The following is a 27,455-nucleotide window of genomic DNA, read 5'->3' on the forward strand; positions in this document are numbered from 1 at the left end:
CCAGTGCTTTGAGATCCTGGGATGAAAGGTGCCATAGCAGGTGCTAAAGTCTCTGTCACACCAGCGTTGAAGACTGATTTCTCCACCTCTCAATGACTGATCATTAACTGCCTACAGCCCGATAGATACAGAAGAATCCACCCGCACCTCAGAGGCGGCTACAGCTTCAGCGCTGGTGGAGGGAAGGAGCAAGGCATTAGAGGGTCTGAATAAATCAGGAGGATTGAATAAGCGCTGCTTCTTGAAAGGCACGGTTAGGATTTAGGACGCAACAGGCTGATGCTGAAAGATCTACCCTCAGCTCAGCTCCTAGTGGGTACAGCTTGGTAGTAAGTCATAAAAATGCAGAACTAGCCCCTTCCTGTCTCACAGGTTACCTGGAATTTCATTCGTCTGCTCAGATCCCTGCCCAACTCAATGTGCTAGTGAGGGATGAGCTCGATAGCCATGAGGCTACCTTACTAAAAGCCTTTCATGCAACAACCCCTTACAAACCAGACAGATGCAGAATTCATGGAAATGCAGCCGCCTCTGAGTTGGCGGAGCAGCTTGAAGCAAAAAACGTGCGGCCTGATGCACGTGAGGGGGAATTTTGGCCAAGGGCAATGCAAACGTCCTTAGGAAAAGTGCCGCACAGATGTCTGCACACAGCAGACAGGGCTGCCTTCCTCGCCTGAGTGACCCTCACCCAGCAACTCCTAAATGACCCCGTCTGCCAGCATGGGAAGAGTTAACACCTCTATGGCAACGTGTAGGCCCTAGATCTCGGAGCACTTCCCAAAGGAGCTGAGGGAGTCGAGACTTGGAGAGGGAAAAGAACTTGACCCAGCAAGTCTGTGGCAGAGTTGGGATTGAACACCGGAGGCCAGCCCCTCACCCAACCCCCCCTCCCCCGGAGGAAGAGCGCCTCGGTTTCCTCTGGCGTCAAGGCATTTCAAACCTGATGCCCAGAGCAGCCCTGAACAGCCGTCTGCCCACCAGCATGGCGTAAGCAAACAGTCTTTAAAAAACAAATCTGTAAAATAGCATCAGTTTTTCCCACCTAAGAATTTCGCACTGGGGCTGGTTTCCAGGTGACTTCACCAAGCCTAAGCGTGCCTTGCTCAGCACCAGGGCAGAAAGGATGCGAGCTCCCTAGGACAGGCCCAAATCCCCGCTCGACAAAAGGCCGCCAGGAGCTTTAACCTTCCCAGGGAGGAGAGAAAGCCACATTCAACCCTTTCCATCCAGTCAGACGTAGGCAAGAAATGCAGCCACTGTCCAGGAAGAACCTATTCACCTCTCTGAATTTTCCTGGTTTTCTTTTTTTTTTAAAATCGCTGCCTCGCTGCTGTTTTTTTTCAAAGTGTGCCTGGACACAAAAATAAAGCTTTGGATTTGCATGGAAGCTTCTTTCCATGATACAGATCAACCTTTCAACCCTGCCGAACTCATCCTTCCTACGCATCTTGCCTTCCTCAGCTGTTAGCCGTGTCTCCATTGGACTGATTACAGTGGGAAGATTGGAAACATATTTATATATATATATATATCTTTTAAAAAGGGAGAGAAATATTTTAAAGAGGAATCGGAGGAAAGTACTAACTAGATTTTGTGACACTTTTTTTTTTTGGTTTAGGAGAGTCCTTGTGTGTTCCCCTCTGACGACCCCCCCGCTACATTCAATCCTCCTGATGCTTCATTGTTAGAACTATCTTCAAAGTGCTCCCCTGGGCCATTTTTCTGCACGATGTCCTCCTCCTGCGATTCTCTTCTCTCGCCGCCAGCTTCGAAGCTTCCCTCTTCGGGGTTCCCTGCGGGGTTCGGCAGGCCGCTCACATCTCTGACCCGGGGCTTGCGCCCCCTTCTGGATGGGATGCCGTTGCAACCATCTTTTTTAAGGTGCCTGTGCAAGTGGTCAGATCGGACGAAAGTCTTGAAACAGCTGTCGCACTGGTAAGGCCGCAACCCAGTGTGAACACGCATGTGGTTCTTCAAGTCGTAGTTGTGAGCAAAAGCAGCCCCGCATTGCTGGCACAGGTACGGCTTCTCACCCGTGTGCTTCCTCATGTGAACTTTCAGCTTGTCCTGCCTGCGCGAGAGAGAGGAGACAGGGAGTCAGGGACAGGGGTGGCCAGGAAATCCTGCACCTCGGTGCAGGGTGTGAGGCAGCATTTCACTGCCATGGCGGATGGGGTGAGTGGAGCTTTCGGCGGATGGGGACTGGGGGACAAAGCTTCTCCCCAGCACACAGCAACCCCCACCCCCCAGCTGTCAGGTGACCGGGTGGGGAAGCCTTCAACCCCACCACAGAGTAACCCTCCCAGATCCAGGCACACAATGACTGGGGTGCCCCCTCGGAGCAGCCTTCACTTCCGCCCCACCAGATGGCCACTCTCCCGCCCCAGCCACGTGGCGATCCAGGGGAGCTTTTCACCTCCACCCGGCCATGCAGCGACCCTGCCACCCCACCCATGGGCCAACCGAGGACGAGGAGGAACTAGCTGGCTCAGTCATGAGAACAGGCTGAGGAGCAGTTCCCAAGCTGAGGGCACCACTGCCTGGTGGCCTGCGTGAGGCGGGCTGGTGGTTCGTGGTGCGGCTCCTAGAAGCTGAGCTCCCACATCACCAAACTGCCCCCCACAGTCAGCCTCATATGCGCCGGGTGGTGCCAGTTCCCTCAGCAAGGCCGCGGAGAGCGAGATTCTCTGTTCTGCATCTGGGGCCGGGGGTAGAAGAATCGAGAGTTACACCCCCCGCTTTGGAGCACCACCCAATAGCCCATCACCTCCTGTGGTCAACACCATCAGCTTTAAAGGGTGGTGCAAACAGACAGCTACCTGCCCCTGGGAAATGTTCTCCCAACCCCCATTACTTAGGGTCTGGCTTGTGCTTTGAGAAACGGCCCCCTCCCTCCATTCTCCTGGCTAGCATGAGTGTGTCTGTCAGCCCTTCACCAGCACTAACCGACACACAACTCACTGGAGCGGCCTGCTTATACCGGCAGCACTTTGGGGCAAGCACAGGCTTTGTGTGCTGTGGGGTATGGCACCTCGCACAGCAGGGCCTTATCTCATGCCTAGGGCACTGCCACGGTGCTGGTAAGAAACACAGAACACATGCTGGTGAAAACAGTGCTGTACACAACAAGGAGCCAGCCCAGCCACTGAGGTTTGCTGAACATTTTTCAAAGGGCTGGGGTGCTTGGAGTGACTCAAGAGCTGGCCTTTGAAGGGACCCCAAAGGGGGAAGACATCCAGCCAGGTTTGGAAAAGGCCATCCTGTAGGTTAGCAATGGGTTAAGCGGTCACTCCACTGGCTCCGGTTAAAGGAACATTTTCCAATAGTTTAAGCCTACAATGTAATCATGGTTTGAAAAATACATGATGTTACTAAAAGCCAAAGATTAATAGAATTTTTATATAGTCAGATATGTTTCTCCCCCTGGGGCCGGTGCAGCGAACCCAGAAAGCAAAACTGCCCAGAAACTAACCTAAGCCTGACTAGCCCTGTGCAATTCTCCAAGCTGAGAGTCAACAGGGAAAAACCCGAATAAAGGGGGATGAGCAAGCTAGACCAGTTCAAGGCGCCTGTTTTATTAGTCTAGCCATACTCTCAGAGAGGCACGCAGCAGGGCACTGGGCTGGCGCTCAGGGGATCTGGATTGTGGCCCTGGCTCTGCTTCCGAGAGCAGTCACTTCAAACTCTCCCTCCGCCTCATAGGCCATTTAAAGACCATCTCTCACTCTGGGCACACAGAGGGCCCAGAAATACTGGATCCCTGAGCTGTGTGCAGCTTTCATAGAATGGGCTATTCATTAAGTACCACAGTTAGCCCCAAAAGGGGCTATTTATGTTTAACAGATGAGCTTCAACCTGCCAGTGGCTCTTTAATTAAGGGCGGGGTGGGGTGCGGGGGAAGTTGTAGGAAGGGTGCACAGGAAAGCACATGGTGACTCAGCACCCAGAGAGATTCATGGGAAACCCCTGCTGCTGCCCTGGGGGGTGGCGTCAGTCACTCAAGAGGTCAGCGGCAAGGCAGCAGAATCCAGCCGCCCCTCACCACCTCCACAGGAAAAGGACCATAACTACGGAGACACACGAGTTCTCCCCGCCAGCAGCCGACGGGAGCCCCGAGGCCTCATGCCGAGCACGGAGGCATCTGACGAAGGCCGACAGGCACAAGTCAAAGCCGAGCAGGAGGGGAGCGGGACAAAGTCAGGACTTCTGTCTGGAATTCAAAAAATGTCCCACAATGCTGGTGTTTGCTTGACTTTGCACTTCGGAGGCAATCACACACAAGGGGAATGACAGCAGGTCCTTGTGGGACAGGTGTGACACAAGGGCATCCCTTCTGTGGGGGCGGGAAACAGCTCAAACTGGAGACATCCTAATCTGGGGGTTTCTGTGCAGCCATGGCTGTGTATGGAAAAACCTGGATTTCAGCTGGAAACTCGGCCTTCGCGAATTATGAAACAGCCTTGTTTATCAGTTCAGGCTGGGCTCGGGCAGGGTTTCCATCCAATTCACTGCATTAAAGAAAAAACAGCCCCTCCCGTCAGCCCGAGTGGAGCAAGTGGTAGATCGGGGGCTGAAGTCTAGTGAGAGAGCGAGCGACACAGCCACGCAGCTGCCCAGCAGGCAGGAGAGAGCAGAAAGTGCTGAGGGGGCACTGCCTTTCTCCAGATTCCCCCCGCAGCAAGGCTGGCACCCACCTCTCTCCCACCTCACACGCTTTGCAGCTACCAGGCGGGGAGGGTCTGCTCCCAGGCCAGGGGCCACTCGTGTTCCAACAAGGACACAGACAGGAGACAGACACACCCTCCTGCATCTCAACAGCCCTTCTGAGAAGCCAGCCAACCTGCCCCGGGTGGGAGCACCTGCCTGTGGGTGCAGGTACCACAGACACACACCTGCGCGCACCACAGACCGGCCGCTTTCAATCCCGACACCTTCTGGCGGAATCTCGGCAGGAGCAGGCGTCCTCTCTCGCCTGCCACGCAGGGCCAACGCCCGGCCCACTCCACGCTGCTGCCAGCCACGCAGGTCGCAGGAGCGGTACAGCTTCCCCACCAAGCCCGTGCATGCCCCAGGCATTGGCTACGGAGCTTGCCCTTGCCCTTGCCCTCGCACCCGGGAATACCCCTGCAGCCTTGCCAGGCAGGGCGCTGAGCCTCCTCTCTGTGCTGCTTCGGAAGGGGCAGCCCGGTGGCAAGGCAGGTGCAGGGGAGGAGCAGGAGAAAGTGAAACTGACCCAGCGAGACCGTGCTCCAAGGGCTGCAGCCCCCTTTGCTTTCAGTGGGACTCAGACCCACTCCTGCCAGGGGCTCAGCACCTACCTCAGTGAGGGCCATGGGTGCTCTGGATTGCGCCGTAGGCAAGCGGAGAGCCGGCTGCAATGGATCTCCTCACCGCGCCAGTCCACTGCTCTCGCCCGCGAGATGCCTGCTCTGCATTATGCAGGCATTTCTGATTTGCACCAGCAGGGGGCAGATCAGAATCAGGCCCAGTAGTTGGGCATTTACCTGGCTAGCTCCTCCCCCTCCAGCATGCTCCCCGGGGGGTGGGGGGGGGGAAGAGAAATCGCCCCTGGACAGGAACCTGGCCAGGTGCTCCCGAGTCCGGGCTAGTTACGCAAGCAGGCTCAGCGGGCTAAACTGTTTGGCTTCTCTGTCAGCCAGCCCACACAAGCTCTTGACACAGTGCGGCGAGAGCTGGGCGGAGCCCCCCAGACCTCACGCAGCAATCAGCCGTGAAGGCTGAAGAAAGGAGGCCTCTTTGCCACACGTGAGTGACAGCAAACCAGAAGCACTCGGACAATATCCCCTTTCTTTGCCACTCCCCTGGCAGCGGGAAGCGCAGACGGGTCCTGATCAGCAAGGGGGCCCAAAGAGCCATGGCCCCTCGGGAGCCATGAAAAGTGTGTGTGTGGGGAGGGGGTTGTTTGTTTTTTTTTCAATGGCCAGGACGGGAGTAAAGGGGGACAGACAATCCCAGTCCCTGTCCCTCAGATCCAGTGTCACCAGACAGCTGCGCAGCAGGTCCTCTCAAGGGAGTTTGCAGAGGACAGGCCAAATTCTGCCTCCAGTTACCTCACACAACTCTACCGGCTCCGGATAGCTCAATCTTCAGATGGTGCCTTTTCTAAAGGGACATCTACAGTGACTGGCCCACCGGCGAAAGAAATCCACTCACCCGACCCTGACGTAATATGGGACAGGGAACTACAAGGGAGGCCAAACTCCCTCAGACACCAGCCCCCCAGTGCCTCCCTTCTGCAAGCTCCAGGCACGGCCAAGATTTCCATCAATGGCTATGAAGATCTGGGACAAATGTGGCCCATAAGAAGGCCCCCACCTCCAGGGGGTGGCTAGCTCAGCACTTCCTAAGTCAGGGTGTCTCAAAGCAGGCAACCAAAGACCACTCATCGCTGGCCCATCAAAAAGGGAACAACAACAAGCACAGGGAATTGTGTAAAGCCGAGCCCAGCCCACGCCCACGCCCACAGCAGCGAGCCAGCTTCGCAGTGCCCCTCCCCGGCCCTGGCTGCCCCTCACCTGGTGAACCGGACTTTGCAGATGTTGCACTCGTAGGGTTTCTCACCCGTGTGGGTGCGGATGTGACGGGGCAGTTTGCCGGCCCCTTGGATCACCTTGTCACAGATGGGGCACTTCTGGAATGCTTTCGCCCTGATCTTCTTCTCTACCTTCTGGGACCAGGACGGATACACATCGCTCTCGTGAGTGCTGCTGAAGTACTTCAAGTAATAATCCATCACCCCGTCGTCGTCCTTCTGGTCCTCCTCACCCAGCTGCTGCCTTCCCACTGAACTGATCATCTGCTGCAGCAGGGCACTGGCAGCCAGGCCATCCACCTCTCTCGCCTCAGCATCCTCGGGCTCCGCTCCCCCAGGAAGGAAACTAGGGGAGTTGCTGGCTTCCTGCTGGTCCAGGTGACTTCCCGGAGCTGCCTCCTCTTCTCCTTGAGCCGCCAGGCCGTGTCCACTGTAATGTCCATTCTGGGAAGGTGGGAATAAGGGTCCCGCAGCCTCCTCTTCCTCTCTGTCCAGCCACATGGCATGATTGCTGTCGGGGTCACCATCATTCACCTTTGGTCTTTCATTTGTGGGGGCTTGTGAGTAGAAGTCCATGCCATTACAATCTGGCTCCTCCTCTTCCTCTTGGCCTTGGAAGTTCAGTCTCTGAAGGTCTCGCAAGTCTTGGTTGGTCCACGGAAAGTTGCCTTGGTGGCCATTGATGGGGTTGCTCTGGAAGAATTCCAGGTACTCTTTTGCTCTGAGATGGTTCCTTTGATCAATTTGATCTACTAAATCCATCTGGTCATTTTTGGCCAGAATCTTCCTGTCCAAGAGATCTGTGCAAACATCCGTTACCGCCTGGATCTCCAGCAGTTTGGCAGCGTTGAGGATCTCGTTGACGTTCGAAGTGCTGACGGTAAGGGTCGCCGTGTACGCGAACTCCAGCAGAGCCGACAGGGCGTCTGCGCTCACAAAGTCTATCTCATATACGTTTTGCTGGTCCACCACTAACCCTGAGGTGAAGAGCTTTTTGAAGTACTGGCTGCAGGCTGCCAGGACAGAGCGGTGGGTGGGGAACTCCTGACCGTCCACCAAGATGACCACATCACACAGCAGCCCGTTGTTCCTTTGTTCATTCAGGCTGCTCAGGATGTCACTGCTATGATCAGGGAACGGGATCCCGATTGGGCCATCCACGCCACCAGCCATTTTCAACACCAAGGCTGGGGAGAGACAAGAAAAAGCACAATCAGTAACAGAGCCCTTTATTGCTAAAAAGACACATGAACTGTATAAAAGATCTCCTAACACGGGACTTATTTATTGTCCTCTGGCCTTCACGAGGCACTCTGTGCATCGGACACCCTGTGCACCCGCCCCGGCCCCCTGGGCACCCACACAAGTCCTCTTTGCACTGAACGGATTTACTGTCACAGACTTCTTTGTTCTCCTGCAGGCTGTGCAGCCATCCTCCCACCCTGCCCTCTCCTCCAGAGAGATCCCCAGCTCAGCCACCCTCGGCCCGAGCAGCAGTTCGAAAAAAGAAAGAGCCAAATTCATGGCACGATCCGCAAATGACTTGCTGGGGAGGGAGGGATGGAGGGAGGTAGCTGTAGCAAGTCTATGGCACGATGCCGGCTCAAGCGTGCACGCACACACGCAACGACACGTCCCGCCCCGTGGGAAGGGCACACATGTACACAGCATGCAAGAGTGCTGGCCCGTGTGAACAGGGAAACAACAAGGCTTTCCTGAGCTGCTGCCAAGGCCCCACCGCAAGAGGGGGAGCCAAGGTCAGCGACCCAAGGACAGGCAGCCGGGTTTACACGCTCGTGGAATTGTGAGTTCAGCCATTCCCTAGCAAGGGTACCAGACATGAGCAGATCTTGGTGTCCTCATGCGCCTGCCCGGCTCCCTCTCCTGTGCCATCTACCAGCACCATGTGGCATCTCCTGGGAGATGGGGAAGAATAATGGCAACGCAACAGACCCACAGGGGCCGGCGCTCCATAACCTGTCAGGAACAAGCCTGGTGACCTAGCCCAGCTCCTGCAAGAGCCACCACAGCAGCTGGCAAGCCGAGCAGAGAGGTCGCAGACTGCATGGGTCATGGAGGCTGAATCCCTCTTGCCTCTGTAAATCATCTCACCCATAGGGTGTTTCACTGCTTCACCTGGGGACCCCTGGGAACGCCTCGAGAGCAAGGCTGGATTTACCCTCTCCGCCCACTAGGAAGCAACGCAGGCATCTGCCCCGCCAACAGGTGAAGAACTGAGGCATTCTCGGCAAAGGCTAAAAGCCAAGCACGCCTCTTGCGAGCATTCACACCCTGTTTCCTCCAGTGAGCTGCTGGCAGAGGTTTGGGCTGGAATCAGATCTGTGTTTAATTCTAACTGCTGCCACAGAGTCCCCGGGCAACCTTGAGCAAGTCACTTCATCTCCCAGCACCTCAGTTTCCCCATTTGTAAAACAGGGATAGGAATAATTCCATTCTCCTGCCCTTTGCCTGTCTTGTCTGTTAAGACTGTACGCTCTTTGGGGAAGGAGCTGATGAATGTTCCTTCTCGCCTTTTCCGTCCATGTGCAGAATACAATTTAATCCATTGATTAATGGAGTTGCCCAAGGTCGAGCAGGAAGCCGGTGGCAGTACCAGAAGCTAAACTCAAACCTCCCACGTCCCCAGCCTGCCGCGCTACTCACTAGCCCATCCACCCCACCCCAGGGGGCCAATGAACACTTTGTCCATTGGAGCATTGACCCCCACTTCATTAGCTGACTTGCCACGGAACGTCAGACCTAGTCCCCATGGACCCCACTTCATTGTCCCTTCACCGCTCACATGCACCGAAAACCAGCCTGGTACAGCAGATAAGACCAGGGCTTCTCATGTTAAAGAACCTCCGCTCTGGGCCTGCAGTCATCATGCATAAGCTCTTTACGAACATGCTCAACCAGGTCTCTGTTGGTGCAACGGGTTAATGCTTAGTACTTACAGAGCAGAACTGTGAACTGATGTGGGAGGTTGTGGGTTCATACCTCACCCAGAGCACCACTTTGATTTCCCCAGGAGGGGGGTGAAGCACTGGAATGCGTTGCCTAGAGAGGTGGTGGAATCTCCATCCCTAGAGGTTTTTAAGTCCCGGCTGGACAAAGCCCTGGCTGGGATGATTTAGTTGGGGCTGATCCTCCTTTGGGCAGGGGGCTGGACTCGATGACCTCCTGAGGTCCCTTCCAGCACTAACCTATGAGTCAAAGCAAGGGGTCTGGGGGGCCACTTTCCCTGCCACCCCTCCACACACTGGCTGTGCTCCTGGCACATCAGCTAGACACCACAGCAGCCTTTCCAGCAGCTGGGTGGTGGGAGGGAGATGGTGGGGAACCCCACCCCTTATCTCACACAGACCCCTATAAAACCTCAGGCTGTACCTGTGCCAGCCCATCCCCTCTCCCCCTTCATCAGCTGCACTGCAACGAGTTGGAAGAGCAACCAAGCTGCTGTGTAACGTTCAGTGAGCGCCGACAGCACATTCGGCTCTATACAGAGGCCGCCAGTCACCTGTGGCACATTGCTCTCCAAGCAAAAGGCCGATTTCTGACATTATCAATGAGCCGTCACAGGCTAGCTAGAGAGAGCAGCTCTGCTTAGTGCAAAATGCATTCTCGGCAAGGGCTAAAAGCCAGGCACGCCACTTGTGAGCACTCACACCCTTTCTGTTTTCTCAATCGAGCTGCCGGCAGTGGTTTGGGCAGGTGGTTAAAGCACGAGTCTGGAAACAGATCTGTGTTTTATTCCAACTTCTGCCACACAGTCCCCAGGCAACCTTGAGCAAGTCACTTCATCTCCCAGCACCTCAGTTTCCCCATCTGTAAAATGGGAATGATTCCTACCCCTTTCTCCCGCCCTTTGTCTGTCTTGCCTGTTAAGACTGTAAGCTCTTTGGCGCAAGGCGTCCCTTCTCACCTTTTCCATCCTGGTGCAGCATGCATTTTTGTGGTAGGGCACATAACGAAAAAAAAAACAAAAAAAGCCACAAACCTAGCTGTGGGCACGCTGCTAACCAGCTGGGTGGCACTGGACTCTCCCCTGAGCTGTTACACAAGCATTCAGCTTACAGGGCACACTGGGATTCAGCTGACTCACATTAAGTAAGTGCAATGCCTGGTATTAGAGATCCCATCTCACGTGGGGTCTCAAGGTGCTGTAACGCTACAAGTAATCATCATATTTTTGCCAGTAGCATCTTTCATGTATAGTTCTCCAAGTGTCCTACAACCTGGGGAAAGAAGAGAATACCTTCTAGAGATGCGAGAACCGAGGCACGTGAGCCAATGAATGGGTGGAAGAGTGAGGCACAGACCTAACGACACCAGGAAAGCAACTGATAGTGGGGTGTTATAGCCACAGCAACAGGGCTCAACAGCGAAGGCTGGAAAACTGCTTTCACTACAGATGCACGCACGCCCACTTCTCACTTGCTCATAAGCCACCCAGCAGCGCTTTCAGGTTGAAACTTTCCATGCAAGATCTCAGCCCAAGAGGAGGAGGGGATTTTCCTGCACGTTCCCCATAAAAAAAATCCCGCTACCTTTTTGCACATTCGTACGGCTCAGACCCAGGCCTGTGGTCGTAAGATCAAGCATGAGAGAAAACTGGTTCCTGGTGGAGATTCTGGCGTTCGAGCATGGCCCCCGCTAAATCCCAATTGATTTTAACAAGGCAGGAATCGGCTTTAAAATCCCTGGGCTGGGCTCAATGCAACTCTGGGAGTAACGTAGAGTCTTTCCATCAACTTCATGGGAGCTGCTGGACGTGGCCATTCAGCACATCTGTTAAATGGCAGCCAATAACAAGGATCAGCTGGGCCATGGTGCCTCATGGCACATAAAAGGAAGGTGCTTTACAGGGTCTGAAATGTTCCTGGCCTGGAAGGAACTGACGCCAGCACCAACGGCTGAAATGTGGTTAAAACTAAGCACAAAATTTGACCTAGATTCCGGGCTCATGGGTTTTTGAGATCCTCTCAGAGGAGTAGCCGAGTTAGCCTGTAGCGTCACAAAAAAAAAAAACCAAGCAGTCCTGTGGCACCTTAAAGTCTAACAATTTTGTTAGGTCAGACCCACTTACCCACATGATAGCAGCTCATGTATTAATAAATGGGTTCATCTTTCAGGTGCTACGGGACTGCTTGTGTTTGAGATGTTCGGCAATATGGGAGGAAAGACGGTTGAGTGGCGAAGGTACAGTACAAGGACTCAGGAAGGGTCAGCTCAATTCTTGGCTCCACTATGGATTCCCTGGGTGACCCTGAGCAAGTCACTCATCGCGCTGCGCCTCACTTCTCCACCCCACCATCTATAAAATGGGGGTAAATAATCCCTTCCCTTCCTTTCCTCCCAAGGTACCGTACAAGCAGATGTCCATGAGCAATGGTCAGGCATCCAAGCACCTAAACAGACAGAACTGGCCTAATTTACAACTGGGCAGCCCCAGGAGCTTGCAGGGGCTCACAAGCGGGTGACTCTGGGCAGAATTCTGTGTCTGAAAAAAGAAGTGCCAAAAGTGGAAGGCAGACTGGTATCCCCTGGAGCAAATGGGTTTTGGTTTGGTCCTAAAAACAAAACTGAGAAACTTCCCACAGAAGATGGTAGAGGAAGTTTTTATTAAGCCCCTGTCCCACCCCCTTTTAATGAGAACTTCAGCTGCGTAAAGCATGTAGAAGCTTTGCGTGATAATCACTTGACCAGCTGGCCAGCATCACGCCCTTGCCCAGGCAAGGGTTAACCCCACCCGTCGGGAGCCAGGACAATCGAGAGCACAGTGTAGGCATGGCAGCTGGGTCATGAGATTTGTGCGTCTTGGCATGGAAAGTGGTACCCTTCACAGCTTCGTCCATCTGGACAAAATGCCTTTTGTGTGGTTTAAGTTTACAGCCGCGGAGACCGTAACGGGGTTTGCAAAATTTTACACTTTCCAGCCCATCTTCCCCAAACACCAGTGAGCGTCCACAGTTACCCGGAGCAAACAGCTTCTGTGTCACAGCAGCCATGGGCGGAAAACTGCCTTGCATGCCCCTTGCTAGGTTCTTCGGAACAGCCCGCAGACATCAGACACACACAGCTCCCTTTTCAGGGACTCTGAATGGCAAGGCCATTAAAGCATGCAGAGGACTAGTAATGAGATAGGGAGACCTGCACCTTTGCCCGTTCCAAAGCACCCCACGTCAGTAGCAACTGAAAGGCAACAGGGTGCAATGACTCCCCAGTGGCTTGTATGAAATGAGGTTGCTGGCTCTCAGTTTGGCACCTAACGAACCCATGTGCATAGGCCAACACCACAACTGCTAAATTAAGGCCTGAATGGGCCCCAGGGAAGGAACTTACCGAAAACTAGTCAAACGCAGTTTTTTTCCTCCACTCAACGTGTTCTACACTTGCTGTCTTAGATTGGATTCCTATGTGTGGTTACAAAGACGCTACATCTCATCCCAGAGGCAGCTGCATTCCACAGGTTCCAAAACTATATCCACCTGCACGATCTGTAGCAAGGGACAGTGTCAACTAACCAATTTGGAAAGAAGGCTCAGGTACGACCCTTCCCTCAGAAGAGCCACCCAACCAAGGCCTGGTCTACACTGAAATATTCTACATAAACAACTGTTAGAGGGGTCTGAGGCTTTTTCTGTTTGTTACTTAAACCAACACAGTGGTGCTAATCAAAGCCTTCATCAGGTAGACACAGCTATATAGGTATCGCTGCTGTTATACCCAGGAAGTTAATGCTCTTTAATCAAAACCAGATTTATACTGGTATAAGCATTTCATAGCAGCCTAGCTGCATCCACACTGTGGCTATGTCTACACTTGCATTCCTCTTTCGAAACAGGTGTGTCAATGAAGAAAATGGAAAATGCTAATGAGGTGCAGATTTGCATATCTGGCACCTTATTTGCCTATTCCTATTTCAAGAGAAGAAAACCAGTGTAGACACTGGTCTTTCAAAAGTAAACCCCCTATTTGAAAGAGCAGCGTCCACATTGGTTCTCTTCTTTTGAAGGAAGCACCTTTGAAATAATATGCAAATGAGGTGCCAGATATGCAAATCTGCACCTCACTTGCATTTTCAATTTCCCTCATTGGCATACCTCTTTCGAAAGAGGAATGCAAGTGTAGATACAACCTAAAGGTTTATACCAGTGTAGCTATCCCAGCAAAAGTATCCTTCATGTAGACAGGGCTGGACTCTGGTGGACAGACAATGAAAGTGACAATACATAAAGGCTACCTCTACACTAGCCCCTTCCTTTCGGACGGGGCATGGTAACGAGTGAGCTGGGAAGATGCTAATTCATGGCAGCACTTCATTAGCATCTTCCCAACTTACCCATTACCATGCCCCTTCTGAGAGGAAGGGCTAGTGTACATGCGGCCAAAGTGGTATGAAATATACAGAGTGGAAGAAAGATACTCTCAGTTCACACTACTCCAATCTCTTCCTATTTCAATACTCTCAGCTATTACAGGTTGAGCCTCTCTAACGCAGAGCTCTCACTGCTGTAATCTGGCATGAATTTTGTTAGCCAGACAACCACTTACCATGGGTGCGGCTGAGTTACCCAGTGGTCCCATAAAATTTGTATACAGCCACCAGTCCTGACTCAGTGTTCTGGGCTGTTATTTAGCTGTAATTTACCCCTAAATGTCTTCTCAGAACCCAGTAAGCAGGAAAGTGCTGATAATGCTGCTCGACAACGCTGACCTCCCGTGGTCCGGCAAATTCTCTCATCTGGCACCAGTCAGGTCCTGAGGGTGCTTGTACCAACAAGCACAGTATTTTCACACAGAAAAGTGATTTTAATTCGACGCTGCCCTCTTCCATTAAGAGGATTTTCAAAAACATAGTTCCCTTCACCACTCTTTTCAGTGCTTAGAGACATTACTTTTCAACAGAAACGAAACAAACCAAACTAAAAGGCAGAAAAGTGACAAATCAAAAATTTTATTTTTTTCCCCTAAAACTAACCCCAAAATGAATGCTGCCAGAAGCAGCAGTTGTCAGGAATTCTGAAATGTGAGGTTGCAAATCCAGGGAACATTCCCATGTCACCTCAGGGTCAAAGTTGAAACTGTTAACATCACGCTATTTCGTGACCAGGTTTACCCGAGGGAAGAGCTTAATGTTTTCCTCCTCTTGCCCTGCAGTTATTTAAAGTTCAACTGGATGAAAGGAGAACCAGGTTAGCTGAAGGCTCTGACCCATATTCTAAAGGGGTGGCACTCACAGGCAGTTGCTTAGCCAGTGAAAATACAGGATGTTTGCAAAGCCCCCAGCCCTCTGGAGATCCCAAAGCACTTATTTATAAAGTGCAGAGCTCTGTCCTCACTGCTCAAATGGCACCAGCTCTGGCTACGCACCAGCTGTTTAAGAACAACATTATGCAATGTTGGTTGCTGATGAGAGGTTGGGGGCAGTTTCAGCCACCGTTGCTATTTGGTTTTCGAGAGCAAGGCTTCATGAGAATAACTGCATGGAGGAGCTTGGTGCTTGCCCTTTGACCCCTGAGCTCACAACCTGTTCAAGACCACCGCTTATGTCCCACTGCTCACATTATATTATCAGTCCCCATCACCAGGAGTGCTGCGGATTGTTAAAATAACGTTATTAAAAGAAGTCAGGGGTTTGCTGCCTGAGGGTCAAACATCATTGCATCCCTCACTCACCACCAGCTGGAAAAATGAGCATCTCCTCCACTCACCCCAAACAGGGGTCGCATAATGGAAGTCTTTGTTCAATTCAGTCATCCTAGGTCCCCCTTCGCACCCCACATCTGCAGGCCCAGATCTCTCGAGAGAAATGCACCTCTCACTCCATTTGGCCCATGAGCCGTTTCTGCAGCAATACAGGGCTAGACTGAGCAGGTTCCCTTGCCTCAGACTCTTCTCAAACTCTGACTCTCTGCTGTACTAGGCTTAGCAATGGTGGGAAGAAGACAGTTGGGAGGAAATGAAGAATTCCTCAAATAGAGTGCTCAGCCACTTAAAAGCTGCCACCCCCACCTTGCACCACTGCCATGATCCATGACTTTATTAAAGTTCAACCAGTTCCTAAAAGGAATGTGCTGTTGGTAATTTAGTGCCAACAAAGTATCTGAATTATGTAGCTTGGCATAGCAAAAAACCATGTTCTGGAGATGAATGTCCTGCATGTCAGCTGAAACAAATGACACAGTTCGAACAGTGTCTTCCAAACCCCTCGCCCAGTGCCATCCCAAGTGCCTCTCTCCTGTTTTTAGTAATTTATTTTCTGCCACGTACCCCCTGAAATCCTTTCATGTACCTCCAGTGGTACACGTACCACACTGTGGGGAACACTGGTTTAGAATATTAAAAAGGCAATTCAGAGCTGGTGAAAAGTATTGGATTGACAGTGTAGGAGGATGAAATACTCTGTATTTAACAGATAAATGGTGCATCCTTGGCAGTGAGAAATTTTACATCTACTGATTTTAATGGAGGTGTGCGTCATTTTCACTTCACAGCTGGGGTAACAGACGAGGCCAGTGAGCCAAGAACAGAACCCCCACCCCATGCCACATTCACCTGATTGTTACCTCCCATTTTATCGTGGGTACCCCAAAGTGTCCCTCCCCCCAGCTCTGGTCTGGGGGAACCTCCTCTAGGAAAGGAGAGCCATGATGGTCTGCTGAAGCCATTAATAAGGGGACCTAGTTGGTACCAAGTGTGCCAATGGCTTTTGTGATGCAAACGTTTCTCCACTAGGAATCAAAACAGATCACACCAGGCGGATGTCAAGCCGGCTGCTGAACAGATGTCAGACGGTAATGACTTTCAGGCATCCAACCTGATAGACTTGAGACTATCAGCAAAATACCGTATTACTCATACTGAACCCACCTTACAAACCACAGCCATGTTTGGATCTATGCGACTGTGGCCCTCGGATCAGAAAGCCCAGATTTGGTAACTATGAACTGCAACTGAAACGGGGGTGGTACTGGTGAAGGTACTAGTCTGTCTAGGTTATGGCGAAACCAGACCAACTTCAGTCAAATCATTAGGGGGACTTCCCTCATCCTAGGGCCAAGCCCATCACTGCTCCCATTCCCATTGCAGCCCCAGGTTTGACCTGCCAGAGATTCACTTCTTACTGCTGCACAGAAAAGCACATCAGAGTAGAAGCAGCAGCTAAGTGTGAGAGACACCTGATCCTCATTTTATGGCTCTACTTTTTATATCAGGGTAAAAAATTATTAAAAATTTGAGTTTTTCTAAGGCTAATTCTCCAGCCTGTAATTACAAAGAGTTTTGCTTGCTCCCCAGTTGTATTTAGGGCTTGTAAAGTACTTTGGGTAAGACAAGACCTATAAACTCAGCATGTAGGAGCCACTCATCCTGCTCCAGAGGTGGGTGCATTTCAGCAGTGGGTAATATACACAGCACACAACAGTTTACAAAAAGGAAAAAGTCTCCCACTGAGTTCTTCTGGTGGCTGTAGGTAAGACGACTGTATGATAATTATTCGATCCAAAGTTTGACAGACACTGGAATTAATACCCATTGCTCTTCCAACATGTGTCATGGGAAGCTTGACCACAAGCAATAAAGAACGTTGGCTTCACGTCACATGAAAAAAATACACCACCTCCAACAGGGCAGTACCTTGCAGAAGTGATGCCAAGTGACAAATGAGGTTTTTCTCAGAGCTCTCTTATCCAAGCACTGACTAAAAGAGGGGCAGCTTTAGAGAGTCAACGCATCAAAGAAAAGCCTCCTTAAACCATCAACGATTTCCTAGATCCGAAACAGCTGCATCCTGTGTGCCTTCAGAGAAGCTAGCATCAGGCTGAGATATTTGGCAGAGCATCTAAATCGGTCAGGGACACTTGTCTCTAAAAATCGACACACTCACTCCATGGTCTGTTTTGGAAACCAAATTATTTTGGTTTAGATCTTAAGCTAAAGAGGCAGACAGCTCTTGCCCCCTTCTGAACTCCAGGAAAAAACACGCCTAAAAGACTCCCTCACATTAAGCAAACACTGAGCTTCACCCAGTGTAGTGAAACTCCTGGAAACAAACATGTGGCATTAGGAGGTGAGTTGGCAGCACCCCATCAGCCACGTAAGTTACGAAGAGCTGACAGAAGGCATCCCAAGATACTGATTTGAAATTTACAACCCAGTCTGTTTACAACTATTTTAGCAGTCACACTTTCCTCCTTTTGTTGCTGTGTCAAAGATAAGGGCAGCTGAAGGCTGACTTCGCAAAGATTCAGCTGAATGGGTATCATTTATCACCCTGCTCACAGACAGGCTGACCAGTCATTTGTGCTAAAAAGGCAGGGCAGTGGAGTGGTTAAAGCAGAGACCTGGGAGTCCGGACTTCCTAGTCATAGCTTTGCCACACAGGGCATTTGAATCCCCGCAGCAGGCTCACACCAGATGACTCAGGCTTGCAAAGCTGTAAAATTGTGGTATAGATGTTTGGGTGCAGATGTCCCAGAGCCTAGGCTCCAGCCCAAGCCCCAATATCTACATCACACTTTTACAGCTCTACAACACAAGGCCAAGTGACAGAGACCACCGTTCAGCTACCTCGGAACTGTTCTGACACCATTTCCTGGAAAGCTCTCTGAGATAATCAGGTCAAAGCCTCTACTAAGTACAAAGCAGAAGGGCCAACCCCTCCCCCAAATCACTGACTCTTATGCAAGAAAGAATGCCTACCTCCTTCTCCTCCTCTCTGACTAAACAGCAATCCAGAGCCAGACCTTCTCCTGCACAAAGCTATGATGAAGCAGGGAGATAATTGCTACCCAAATTGAACTGACTTCTGGTATCAATGGTTCTATTTAAATTTAACACACTGAAGGGCTGGGATTCCTCATTGTACTACAGGCAATCATTAGGGACGCTGCAGCCCACCAGGAAAGAGTCTCATGTCTTGTCCTTCAGTTTCTGGCACTGTTAAAATACACAAGCTTTTCTCATGATGACCCAACAGAAAAAAGCCTCTCCAAAAGGGGGCAATTTCTTCAGTGAGGGGTGGAAAAGACAAGCAAGGTAGGCAGAGATTTTAATGCCATTGGAACCACTGTTAACATCTAGTCTCACCTCCTGCATAGGAAAGGAATAAAAAAAAGCAGCAGTGTGGGGTTGGCCATCACTTCCCGCAGCTCCCATTGGCTGGGAAAAGCAAGCCACAGCCACTGGCAGCTGGGAATAGCTGTACTTGCGGATGACCAAGGTAAACAAAACCCACCAGTGGCTTGCCCTGACAGGCCAGAAGCCAAAGGCTGTCAACCCCTGGCTTAGAGCAATGGTTCTCAAAGCATGGTCCACGACCTTCTTATAGGTGGGCTGCAGGCTCAGGATCCTCCTTCACCCGGGGAGCCCTCCTGCCACGCACACATCCCTGTACATTACAGCTGTGTATCTATGTTTTTATGCTCCAATAGACTAACATGAATAATTTAGTATTTAAGGTATTTAGAGATAAACAAATACATTCTTAGCATGGGTGGTTGGCTGGTAATTTGTGGAAAGGTTTGCATTGAGCCAGGTGGGCTGCAGGCCAAAAAGCTTGAGAACCACTGGTCTAGACCGTACTTGTAGAAAGACACCCAATCTTAATTTAAAAATTGGCAGTGATGGAGAATGCACCACGATCCTTGGTAAACCATTCCAGGGGTTAATTCTCACATACACATGCACATCTTATTTCTAGTCTGAATTTCTCTTCATGTTAGGCCTTTCTCCGCTAGATGGAAGAGCTCGTTATTAAATATTTGCTCCCCATGTTGGTACTTACAGACTATGATCATGTCAGCCTATTACATTCTTTGTTAAGCTAACCAGACTGGATTGAGCACCTGATTGGAAGGTACAAAGACCACTAGGGTTTTGTTCAGAGACAAGAAAAATCAGAAGCACAATCTAACTGGTAGAGGCTCTGGACCAGGAGTCAGGAGATTTGAGAACTATTCCCATCTCTGCCACTGACTCTTATGTGACCTTAGGCAAGTCACTTCACTTCCTTGTGCTTCTGTTGCCCTCCCTCTATCTGCCTCCTCTATTTAGACCGAGTTCTTTGGGGGCAGGGACTGTCTCACTGCATGTTTGCACAGCACCCAGCCCTGAAGGCTTCTAGGTACTACCATACTGCAAATAACGAACAACAGAAGGGATCACTGAGAGAATTAAGCTTTTGGAAGGTAAACTGAAAGCTGATCCATCCCTTTTTCTGGCTGTACCACAAGGCAAGGACCAAGGGGACACACCTGACAATGAAAACACGTAAATTTAGAAAAAAAGTGCAATATTGCTCTTTGCAGAGCCTCATATGAGATATTCTGAGCTCTTTAAGAGGAGCTGCTGGTGCTCAGGGTATCTCAGGACAAGGCCTACATGGTTAGACTATTTTGCCATAGGAAAGAGAGAGACATTATAGCTGAATTATTAAAGGGCTAGGTATTATGGTCAGCATCTGTGACCACGCAAACTAACATAGGGTAATAAAATCCTCGTGCTTTATGGCACAGGCTGATTACTTTGCAGGGGTCAGGAAGAACTCACATGTGTTGCGTTACATTTCTTGCACAGTGGATTTGGGCAGTCCGTTTTCTGTTGAGGCATCAGATATTGGTTAAAATCAGAAGCAGGACAGTGACTGGAGACCAATGGTCTCACCCAGTATGGCATATCACATATTAATACAAGAAAAGCCTTTTTTTAACCAATCAGCCGAGGTCCTTCATGCTGCTAAATACAGGCCAGTCTACCAGACAACCTCAAGAAGGGCAGCACAAGAGACAACTCTACGCTAAGTCAACAGATGGCCATTTTCACTACTGACGCTCAATACCAGGGCAAATTAAAACGCCTCGTGTTGCAAGGTTTGTCTTAACTGGTTACTCCACCCAGATCTCCTTGCCAATTTTCTCCTGTGTCATCAGGGACCATATTTAATCTTGCAGGAATGCATCTTAAGTGTATCAAGTGTAGCAACACAGTCAAGACCCGTGTGTGTCCATGTTTGCTCGTACACTGTCATACTGCCACATCACTCAAACAGGCACACAACAATGACTTTCTCCCCCCCATACACTTGAGTGTAATGGAACGTCTTCTGTTTCTACTGCAGAATCAAGGCCAGGAGCAAATTTATTAACATTGCTTTCTTGGTTCAATGGACTTTCACTTCTCCCTAAGTCATTCTGGTAGTGCCACAAAGAAACAGTGTGGTGATTTTTAAGAACCTTGCTTATTTTTAAAATGGGAAATATTTCAAGTGACCAGCACGCATCACTACAAATCACACCGAGGACGGGATTTTCAAAGACAGCTTTACTTTCTGAAATGTCCAACTCTTAGGGTCCCTGGGCACTTAAGTGCCCCAGGAAACCTCAGCATTCACTATTTTTGCAAGAGGGGAGGGTGTGAGGTGGGAGAATGCCCAGACTGAATTAGGAACTAAGTGAGGGCTTTTATTTCTAATGGCAGGGTGGAAGTGTTGTGCATTTAGGAAGAGGAAAAATAGCTTTGTCAGACCTGAAGACAGACCAAACTCCACACACGCGCAAAAACCAACACAATTTCAAAGGGCAAAACATAGCCACATCACCAACTCAAGTCTAAGAACCAGCGTAAAGAATTGCCACTAAAAAAGACAAAACATCTCCAGTGCTAACCCACTCCCCAGTGCAGTACAAAGGAAGAACTCTCTGATCACACGAGGCAGAAGGCCATGGAGGAATGCTGGTACACGACGGAGGGAGAGGAGATGAGGGTACGGCCATATTTCTATTCTACCTGCTTGGAAGACGGCATCAGTGGACACCAGGTATCTGACGCCAAACCTTGCATTCCTTACTCAAGCAGGATTCACTTTATGCAATCTAAGCATGTGCCAGAGCATCAGTCTAGGTCAACCTATAGAACTGGGCAGAAGGGGACAAGTCCCATGTGATCATAGGCACATTTGCTGTGCGGTCGTGTAAACAGATGTATTAAGGCTAGCTTTGCATACACTTTGCAGCCTAGCTTCCCATTGCCCTCTTGTTGCAAGGCCCAAGCAATCACCTTCAAAACTGCAACCATTTCACAGCTTCCCTTTTCAGTCCACTCCCCTCCACCCTGACCAAAACCCTCCCTCAAATACGCATGACGTTGCCTTTCCTGCTCCCTCTGACTTTCAAGTTTGAAGGCCTCGTGTTATTCTGATGGCCTCAAATGGCACCTCAGAGGCTAATGATCTTTCCCACATCAGGAAGGAAAAAATAAAAAGACTCAGCTTTAGGTTTACGGACAGAACACCACGCATAAGGCAGCACTGGCACTTATGTAATGCCTGGTTTGTGAACAGGTAGTTTTTGGCTTATTGCTCATTATTTGAAGTATAAAAACGAATCCCGAGAGTAAGCATGACAGCAAATAAACTCCTGGGAACTCTGTCGTGCCATTAACTTTTTTACCCTCCAGCATAATACTTGACTGTACAGCTACAAAGGGAGGGAATGCTAAACTGCACCTCCTGTCCCATCTACCTGTTGGGGCAGGAAACTTAGGGTAAGGAAAGAACAGCTGCTACCTGTAGCTACAAGCCCAAGCTCCACTCACTTGTACTGCTCTGTACTGGATATGCATTCAGAAACAGGAAAGGGGTGGGGAGAACTGTCTACTTCCTGGTTTCCAGTTTTACCAGTGGGGAATAGCAGGGTATGTGAAACAGAGCGTAATCAGAACAATAGATGGTTTTAAAATACATTGTCTGGCACTGCCCCACATACATGACCTGCCAAAAAAGGAGTGCTACGTACCGTTCCAGAAACTAAGGTATAATTCTGTGGAATTTCAGACCAGGACTCTGATGGGCTTTAAAGTACAGTAAGAACGTAAAGTAAAAAAAAAAGACACAATTAAAGTGCCAAACACTCACAGCAAACTCTGGGACATAGTGCCATTGGGGAATGAGGATCTATCATCCTAGGACAGAGCGATGGTTCCTTTAGTCCCATCTGCCACCTGTAACCATCCTGGAGCTCACCAGGATCCCATTTCCCACTCCTTCATAAGAGCAGATCGCATAACTCCTCTCAGGTCATGAGTTTTCATGGGTAAAACCCACTTCATCACATGGCGAGCAATCCATCTGATGAAGTGGGTTTTAAACACAAAAGCTCATGACCTAATAAGTGTGTGAGTCTCTAGGGCGTCATAGGACTGCTTGCTGTTTTTGAAGTTACAGACTAACGCAGCTATCCCTATGAGAACCCACTCCTCTAGTCTTGTCTCCTATCGAAAGCCACACAAGAGCAGTCCCTTTAATACAATGTTCTGCTCCCTATCACATTAGAGCAGAACCCACTAATGGTCCTCTCTCCCAGTGGCCAAAACCTAACGCTTTACAGGAAAGAGAAAAATAACATCACGCACTAGGTTTTGAGGATGGTTTTGGGGGATTGTCTTACTCCCTGCTGCACAAGAACTGACTGGCACTTTGACAACTAACAACATCATTAATAGAAAGTTATCCCGTCCTTTCTACAGAATCCAGCTGCAATATTTGGGTTTTCAGCACTGGGGAATACAATCGTATGTACAGTATATGAAGAAGCTGCTGCCTAGGAGTATGTTTTGCTTCTCTTCAATCATCTAGGGTATTTCAACAGAACCCCAGTGCCTGTGTGACCTCATTTACTCCTATTCTGACACCTTACTGGAGCTGTTCCAGGATTCACAGGATGCTCTGAGTTCAGGTACCGAAGGCGCGGACACACGATTAACTGGCTGGTGATGTGACTAATTAGAAAAGAGTTCTGAACAGCAAAAAAAATCCCATTTCATATCAAAGGGCCAAGGGATTTGGTAGAAACACTTCTCACCATCCACGATGCTAATTTCTTCACTTACATATAGTGCTCAAAAGGCTTTTAGTTACAAAGACATGCTGGCTTATCCAACTTTGAGGCTGACTCTTTGTTGCTCTCATTAGCAAGAAAACAAATGGAAACCTAATTGTCTGTCACAAAAGACTCTGCACAGCATTCCAAGGCTGTCACTTTTAATCAAGATTCACCTGCATTTCTCAAATGCATGGGCTTGGTTTTCAAGATTAGGGGTGCAATGTCACAGATCCACATTTCAGACAAGGACACATTAGGATGTTCAATTCCACAACTGGCTTCTAAAACAGGTATAATTTATGCCAATTTAACAATTCAGAGATAATACTAAGGTCCAGATGTTCAAAGCTGTTTAGGCTCCTAACTTCTGTCAAAGTCGGTGAGAGTCAGGAGCATACATATTTAAGGATCTGAGCCAGGATGCTTTAACTTTATACTTTCTACCTTGTTAAAGAGCTTTGATTGACAGAATGCAGTTAGAGCTGCAAAACAGCAGGCATTAGGAAAGAAAAAAAAAACAAAAAAACTCAGCCTTCAATTCATGAGAACATAAGAACAGCCATACTGGCTCAGACCAAAGGTCCATCCAGCCCACTAGCCTGTCTGCTGACAGTGGCCAGTGCCAGGTGCTCCAGAAGGAGTGGACTGAAGACAATGATCAAGTGATTTGTCTCCTGCCATCCATCTCCAGCCTCTGACAATCAGAGGCCAGGGACACCATTCCTACCCTAACCTTTTATGGACCTAACCTCCATGAATTTATCTAGCTCTTTCTCAAATTCTGTTATAGTCCTAATTCACATTCACACTGATCAGTACTGGAATTTTCAAGCACTATGGTCCTGAAATTCAAAGATTACCAGTAGCTCCAAGTCTAACTGAAGTCAACAGGATCTTTTGGTGCCCAGCACAACTGAGAAACATGCCTTTATTTCTTTACTACAGGGTAAGCTTAAGTATTGCTGGGTCCCTGCAACACAACCCAAGAGCATGCATTTCTACATAAAACAAGGCCACAAAATAGTGGCAAATCTGCATAAAGCACGGATCTACCTTATGCACCATTTATTAGCACTTCAGCACTGCAAAAGTCTCCCTACGCACAATTAAGGTATGATGCAAAAATCCCACCACCTCGTCCACCTTCGGGTTGCACCACTTCACTACTATTCCCAGAACAAGCCTGAACAGCAGCCAGAACAAATATTAAACAGGAATGGCTCCTCTCCAATAACCCATTCACGGGCTTAAAATAAAATATTAAAAACATCATCCATAAGCAAACTGCTGGAATTCTTAAGCCTGCTGCTTTCTCCAAATCAACCTTCATAAGTGACCACAGGTTGCTCCTTCAATCCAAGGCAAGCTGAAATATTCTGTTGCATCACCTCAAACACAGATTAACAAAAACCATGGAATTAACTAGCTTCTGCCGTTGCACTGCACATAACTCCCCATCTTCAACCTTTCAGCTATTTACAGTATAAAATCTTCACAATGCGCATCTTTGCTATTTTTCCATAAAGTGATTTATACACTTTATGCATTATATATATAGTGCATTTAATGGTAAAAAGTTCCCAGAGGAATGGGTAATCTTGTTAATGTAATTCAGCAACCATCTGTAAATCCTACCTAGGCATCATTACAGTGAGTCAGACTCAGGACCATTCGCTGTCCAGACTGCTGCTGGTTAAGAAAAGTGGCTCCTCCTGGGAGCCACTTGGAAGTCTGCTAAAAAGCTGGAATAAGAAGAAGATGCAAATACCTGTATTGGTCCCCAATGCCATGAATTTTATCAGACCAAGCAATAACTAATACACAAACTCCGGAACAGCAGCAAGGTCTGGCACCTTGGTCATTGTAAGCTATGTACAGATTCAATAAATTCACATTTAACCTTCTCCAGTTTCAGTATAAACATTTACCAGCAGGGCACATACAACAGCACTTCCATTCTGCAACTAGGTAGGAACTCCAGTTCCAAACAATGCCCACCACAAGTCACCCACCTGTTAATCTAACTGCTCAGCCCTGCAAGAGCCGTGGTTCACGCTGGGAAGCGTGCGGTGACCTTCAGATATAGTCCCTGGCCTCTTTGAGAGCGCTTTATGCTGCCCCAGGGCCCAAAGCATGGGCTTGACACACGGCCCTGCCATCCCCAACTCAAGGATTAGCTGTGGTTTCACAGGCAGAGGAGCACCAAGCAAGTCCCAAAATCCTGGCCGAGGTGGGCCAGCCCCTCGGCCCTGCTCGCCTGAGCTCGCGGGGCGGCCCCTGTGCAATACTGGCTCGGGCTCCACATTCCACTTGCCTGCTCGGGGCCTTCGGGCTCCAAGGGGGCCGGCCGGGGCTCCCCACGCCGTTCCCGGGCAGCCCCCGCGCACACAGCCAGCCGGCTGCTTTCCCCGGGCCACCCCCTCCGGCCCTCCACAAGCCGCCCCCAGCCCTCCCGGCTGCAGCCCGCCGCCACTTTCCGGGTGCGCGAGGCGGCGGGGGTGGGTGGGGGGGGGGGCGGGGAGGGCGGGCGAGGCCGCCTCGGAGCTGCCTCCCCGCCTCTGCTCCGGCTGCCAAGGGAGGGGAGCGCGGCCAGCGGCTCCCCCGCCCCCTCCCCGCCGGGGCGGCCTGACGCTTACGGGCGACCTTGTCTCCTTGGACCCAGCCCCGCCAGGACCCCACCCAGCTCCCTCCCGCGGCTGCCTGGCTGGAGAGCCCCGCTCCCCCGGCGCTCCCCTCCTCCCCGCGGGCGCCTGGCTGCGCGCCACACCCCACCCCTCCCCGGGCTGCCAGCCACCAATGGAGGCCCGAGCTGGGGGTGGGGGCAGGAGGCCGGGCCTGAGCCCTGCGGACACCACCCAGGCCTGGGCCTGCACTAGGCCCCGCAGCCGCGGCCTTTCCTGGGCGCGCGGGCCGGGCACGCCGCCTCTCCCCGGGCCGGGCTGCCCATGGGGGGCGCCGAAGAGGGAGCGGCCCGGAAGTGGCGGGGCGGGGGGAGGGCGCTGCCCCGCTGGCCGAGCTCCTCTCGGCGGCGCCTCCGCATCCCGCCCCCCAACTCTCGCAGCACCCTCGGTCCGCCATTGGCCAGGCGGAGCCGGGAGGGAGAGAGGGGCGGAGGTCCTCTTGCCATTGGCTGGGCCGGCCGCCTATCAACACACCTCCCGGCGAGGGTTGGTTCGGAGGCGCCCGGCATTACGCGGGGCAGCCTGGGAGTCGTAGTCCACGGGCTCATTGCACCTGCAAGGCCCAGGGGGGCGGGAAAACTACAACTCCCAGGAGCCTCCATTCCCCACCCCTCCTTGCGAGTCTCTCCCCCCAGTTTCTTGCAACCCCCCCCCTCAAAAGAACTCCCCCCCCCAGGAAGCACCAGCCCAGCCAAGTACAACGTATGCACGCAGCAGAGAATAGAGGGTGGGGGTGGGGGAGACTGCATTAACTGCATGGCCGCAAAGTTATTTGCGCCCCCCCCCCAGCTGGCCCCCCACCCGATCACTGCCCCCCACCTGACTGCAACCACAGCACCATGTTCCAGCCTCGCAACTGCCCAGCGCACACAGCCAGGCAGGCTGGTTAAACGCCCACCCCCTCCCCGGTAGAACAGGGAGCAGAATATGAGCCCCCTCCCAACCCGCCCCCCGCCCGCATACGCGCGCTGCTCACACTCTTCCCCCTCCCTTGGCCACCCCCTCCGCGGCTCTGAATCCTCCGACACCCCCCGGCGGTGTATAAAGTTGCGGGGTGGGGAGGCGTAAAGTAAAACCCAAGCGAAGGGGAGCAGGGACTTTCCGCCTTCCAAGGCAGCCTCCCTGTGGGGGTGGGGGGGGGGAAGGGGGTGAAATGTCCCCTTGATTCAGCACCTCTCCTCCCCACCCAAAGGGCCGCGCTCCCCCGCCCCTCCCCCGGCAGCCCGATCCCCACCCCCCACCCCCAGTCTTACCTTGCTGGTCCTGGGGGTGGCGGGGCTGGGGGTAGGTGGGGTCTGCCTGGAGTTTGGAGTCAGTTCCCGGCCAGCTCTCCCTCTC

The 27,455-nt window shown here is 51.1% G+C and overlaps 1 protein-coding gene across 2 annotated transcripts; it reads right to left on the minus strand.

Annotated features, from left to right (window-relative positions):
• Positions 1–908: 908 nt before the first annotated feature.
• On the minus strand, positions 909–27,455 carry ZBTB7A (zinc finger and BTB domain containing 7A). 2 transcript variants are annotated; one of them, XM_074978311.1, is made up of 3 exons: positions 27,371–27,455; positions 6,537–7,740; positions 909–2,071 (listed from the first exon to the last, which is right to left on the minus strand). In XM_074978311.1, exons 2-3 carry the CDS (start codon positions 7,724–7,726, stop codon positions 1,615–1,617), a joined length of 1,647 nt encoding a protein of 548 aa, XP_074834412.1. In that variant the 5' UTR covers positions 7,727–7,740; positions 27,371–27,455; the 3' UTR covers positions 909–1,614. The 2 variants fall into 2 exon arrangements, with proteins under 2 accessions (XP_074834412.1, XP_074834411.1); XM_074978310.1 differs by lacking the exon at positions 27,371–27,455 and adding an exon at positions 25,449–25,806.

This window comes from Carettochelys insculpta, chromosome 27, assembly GCF_033958435.1.
Source record: "Carettochelys insculpta isolate YL-2023 chromosome 27, ASM3395843v1, whole genome shotgun sequence".
NCBI lineage: Eukaryota > Metazoa > Chordata > Testudines > Carettochelyidae > Carettochelys > Carettochelys insculpta.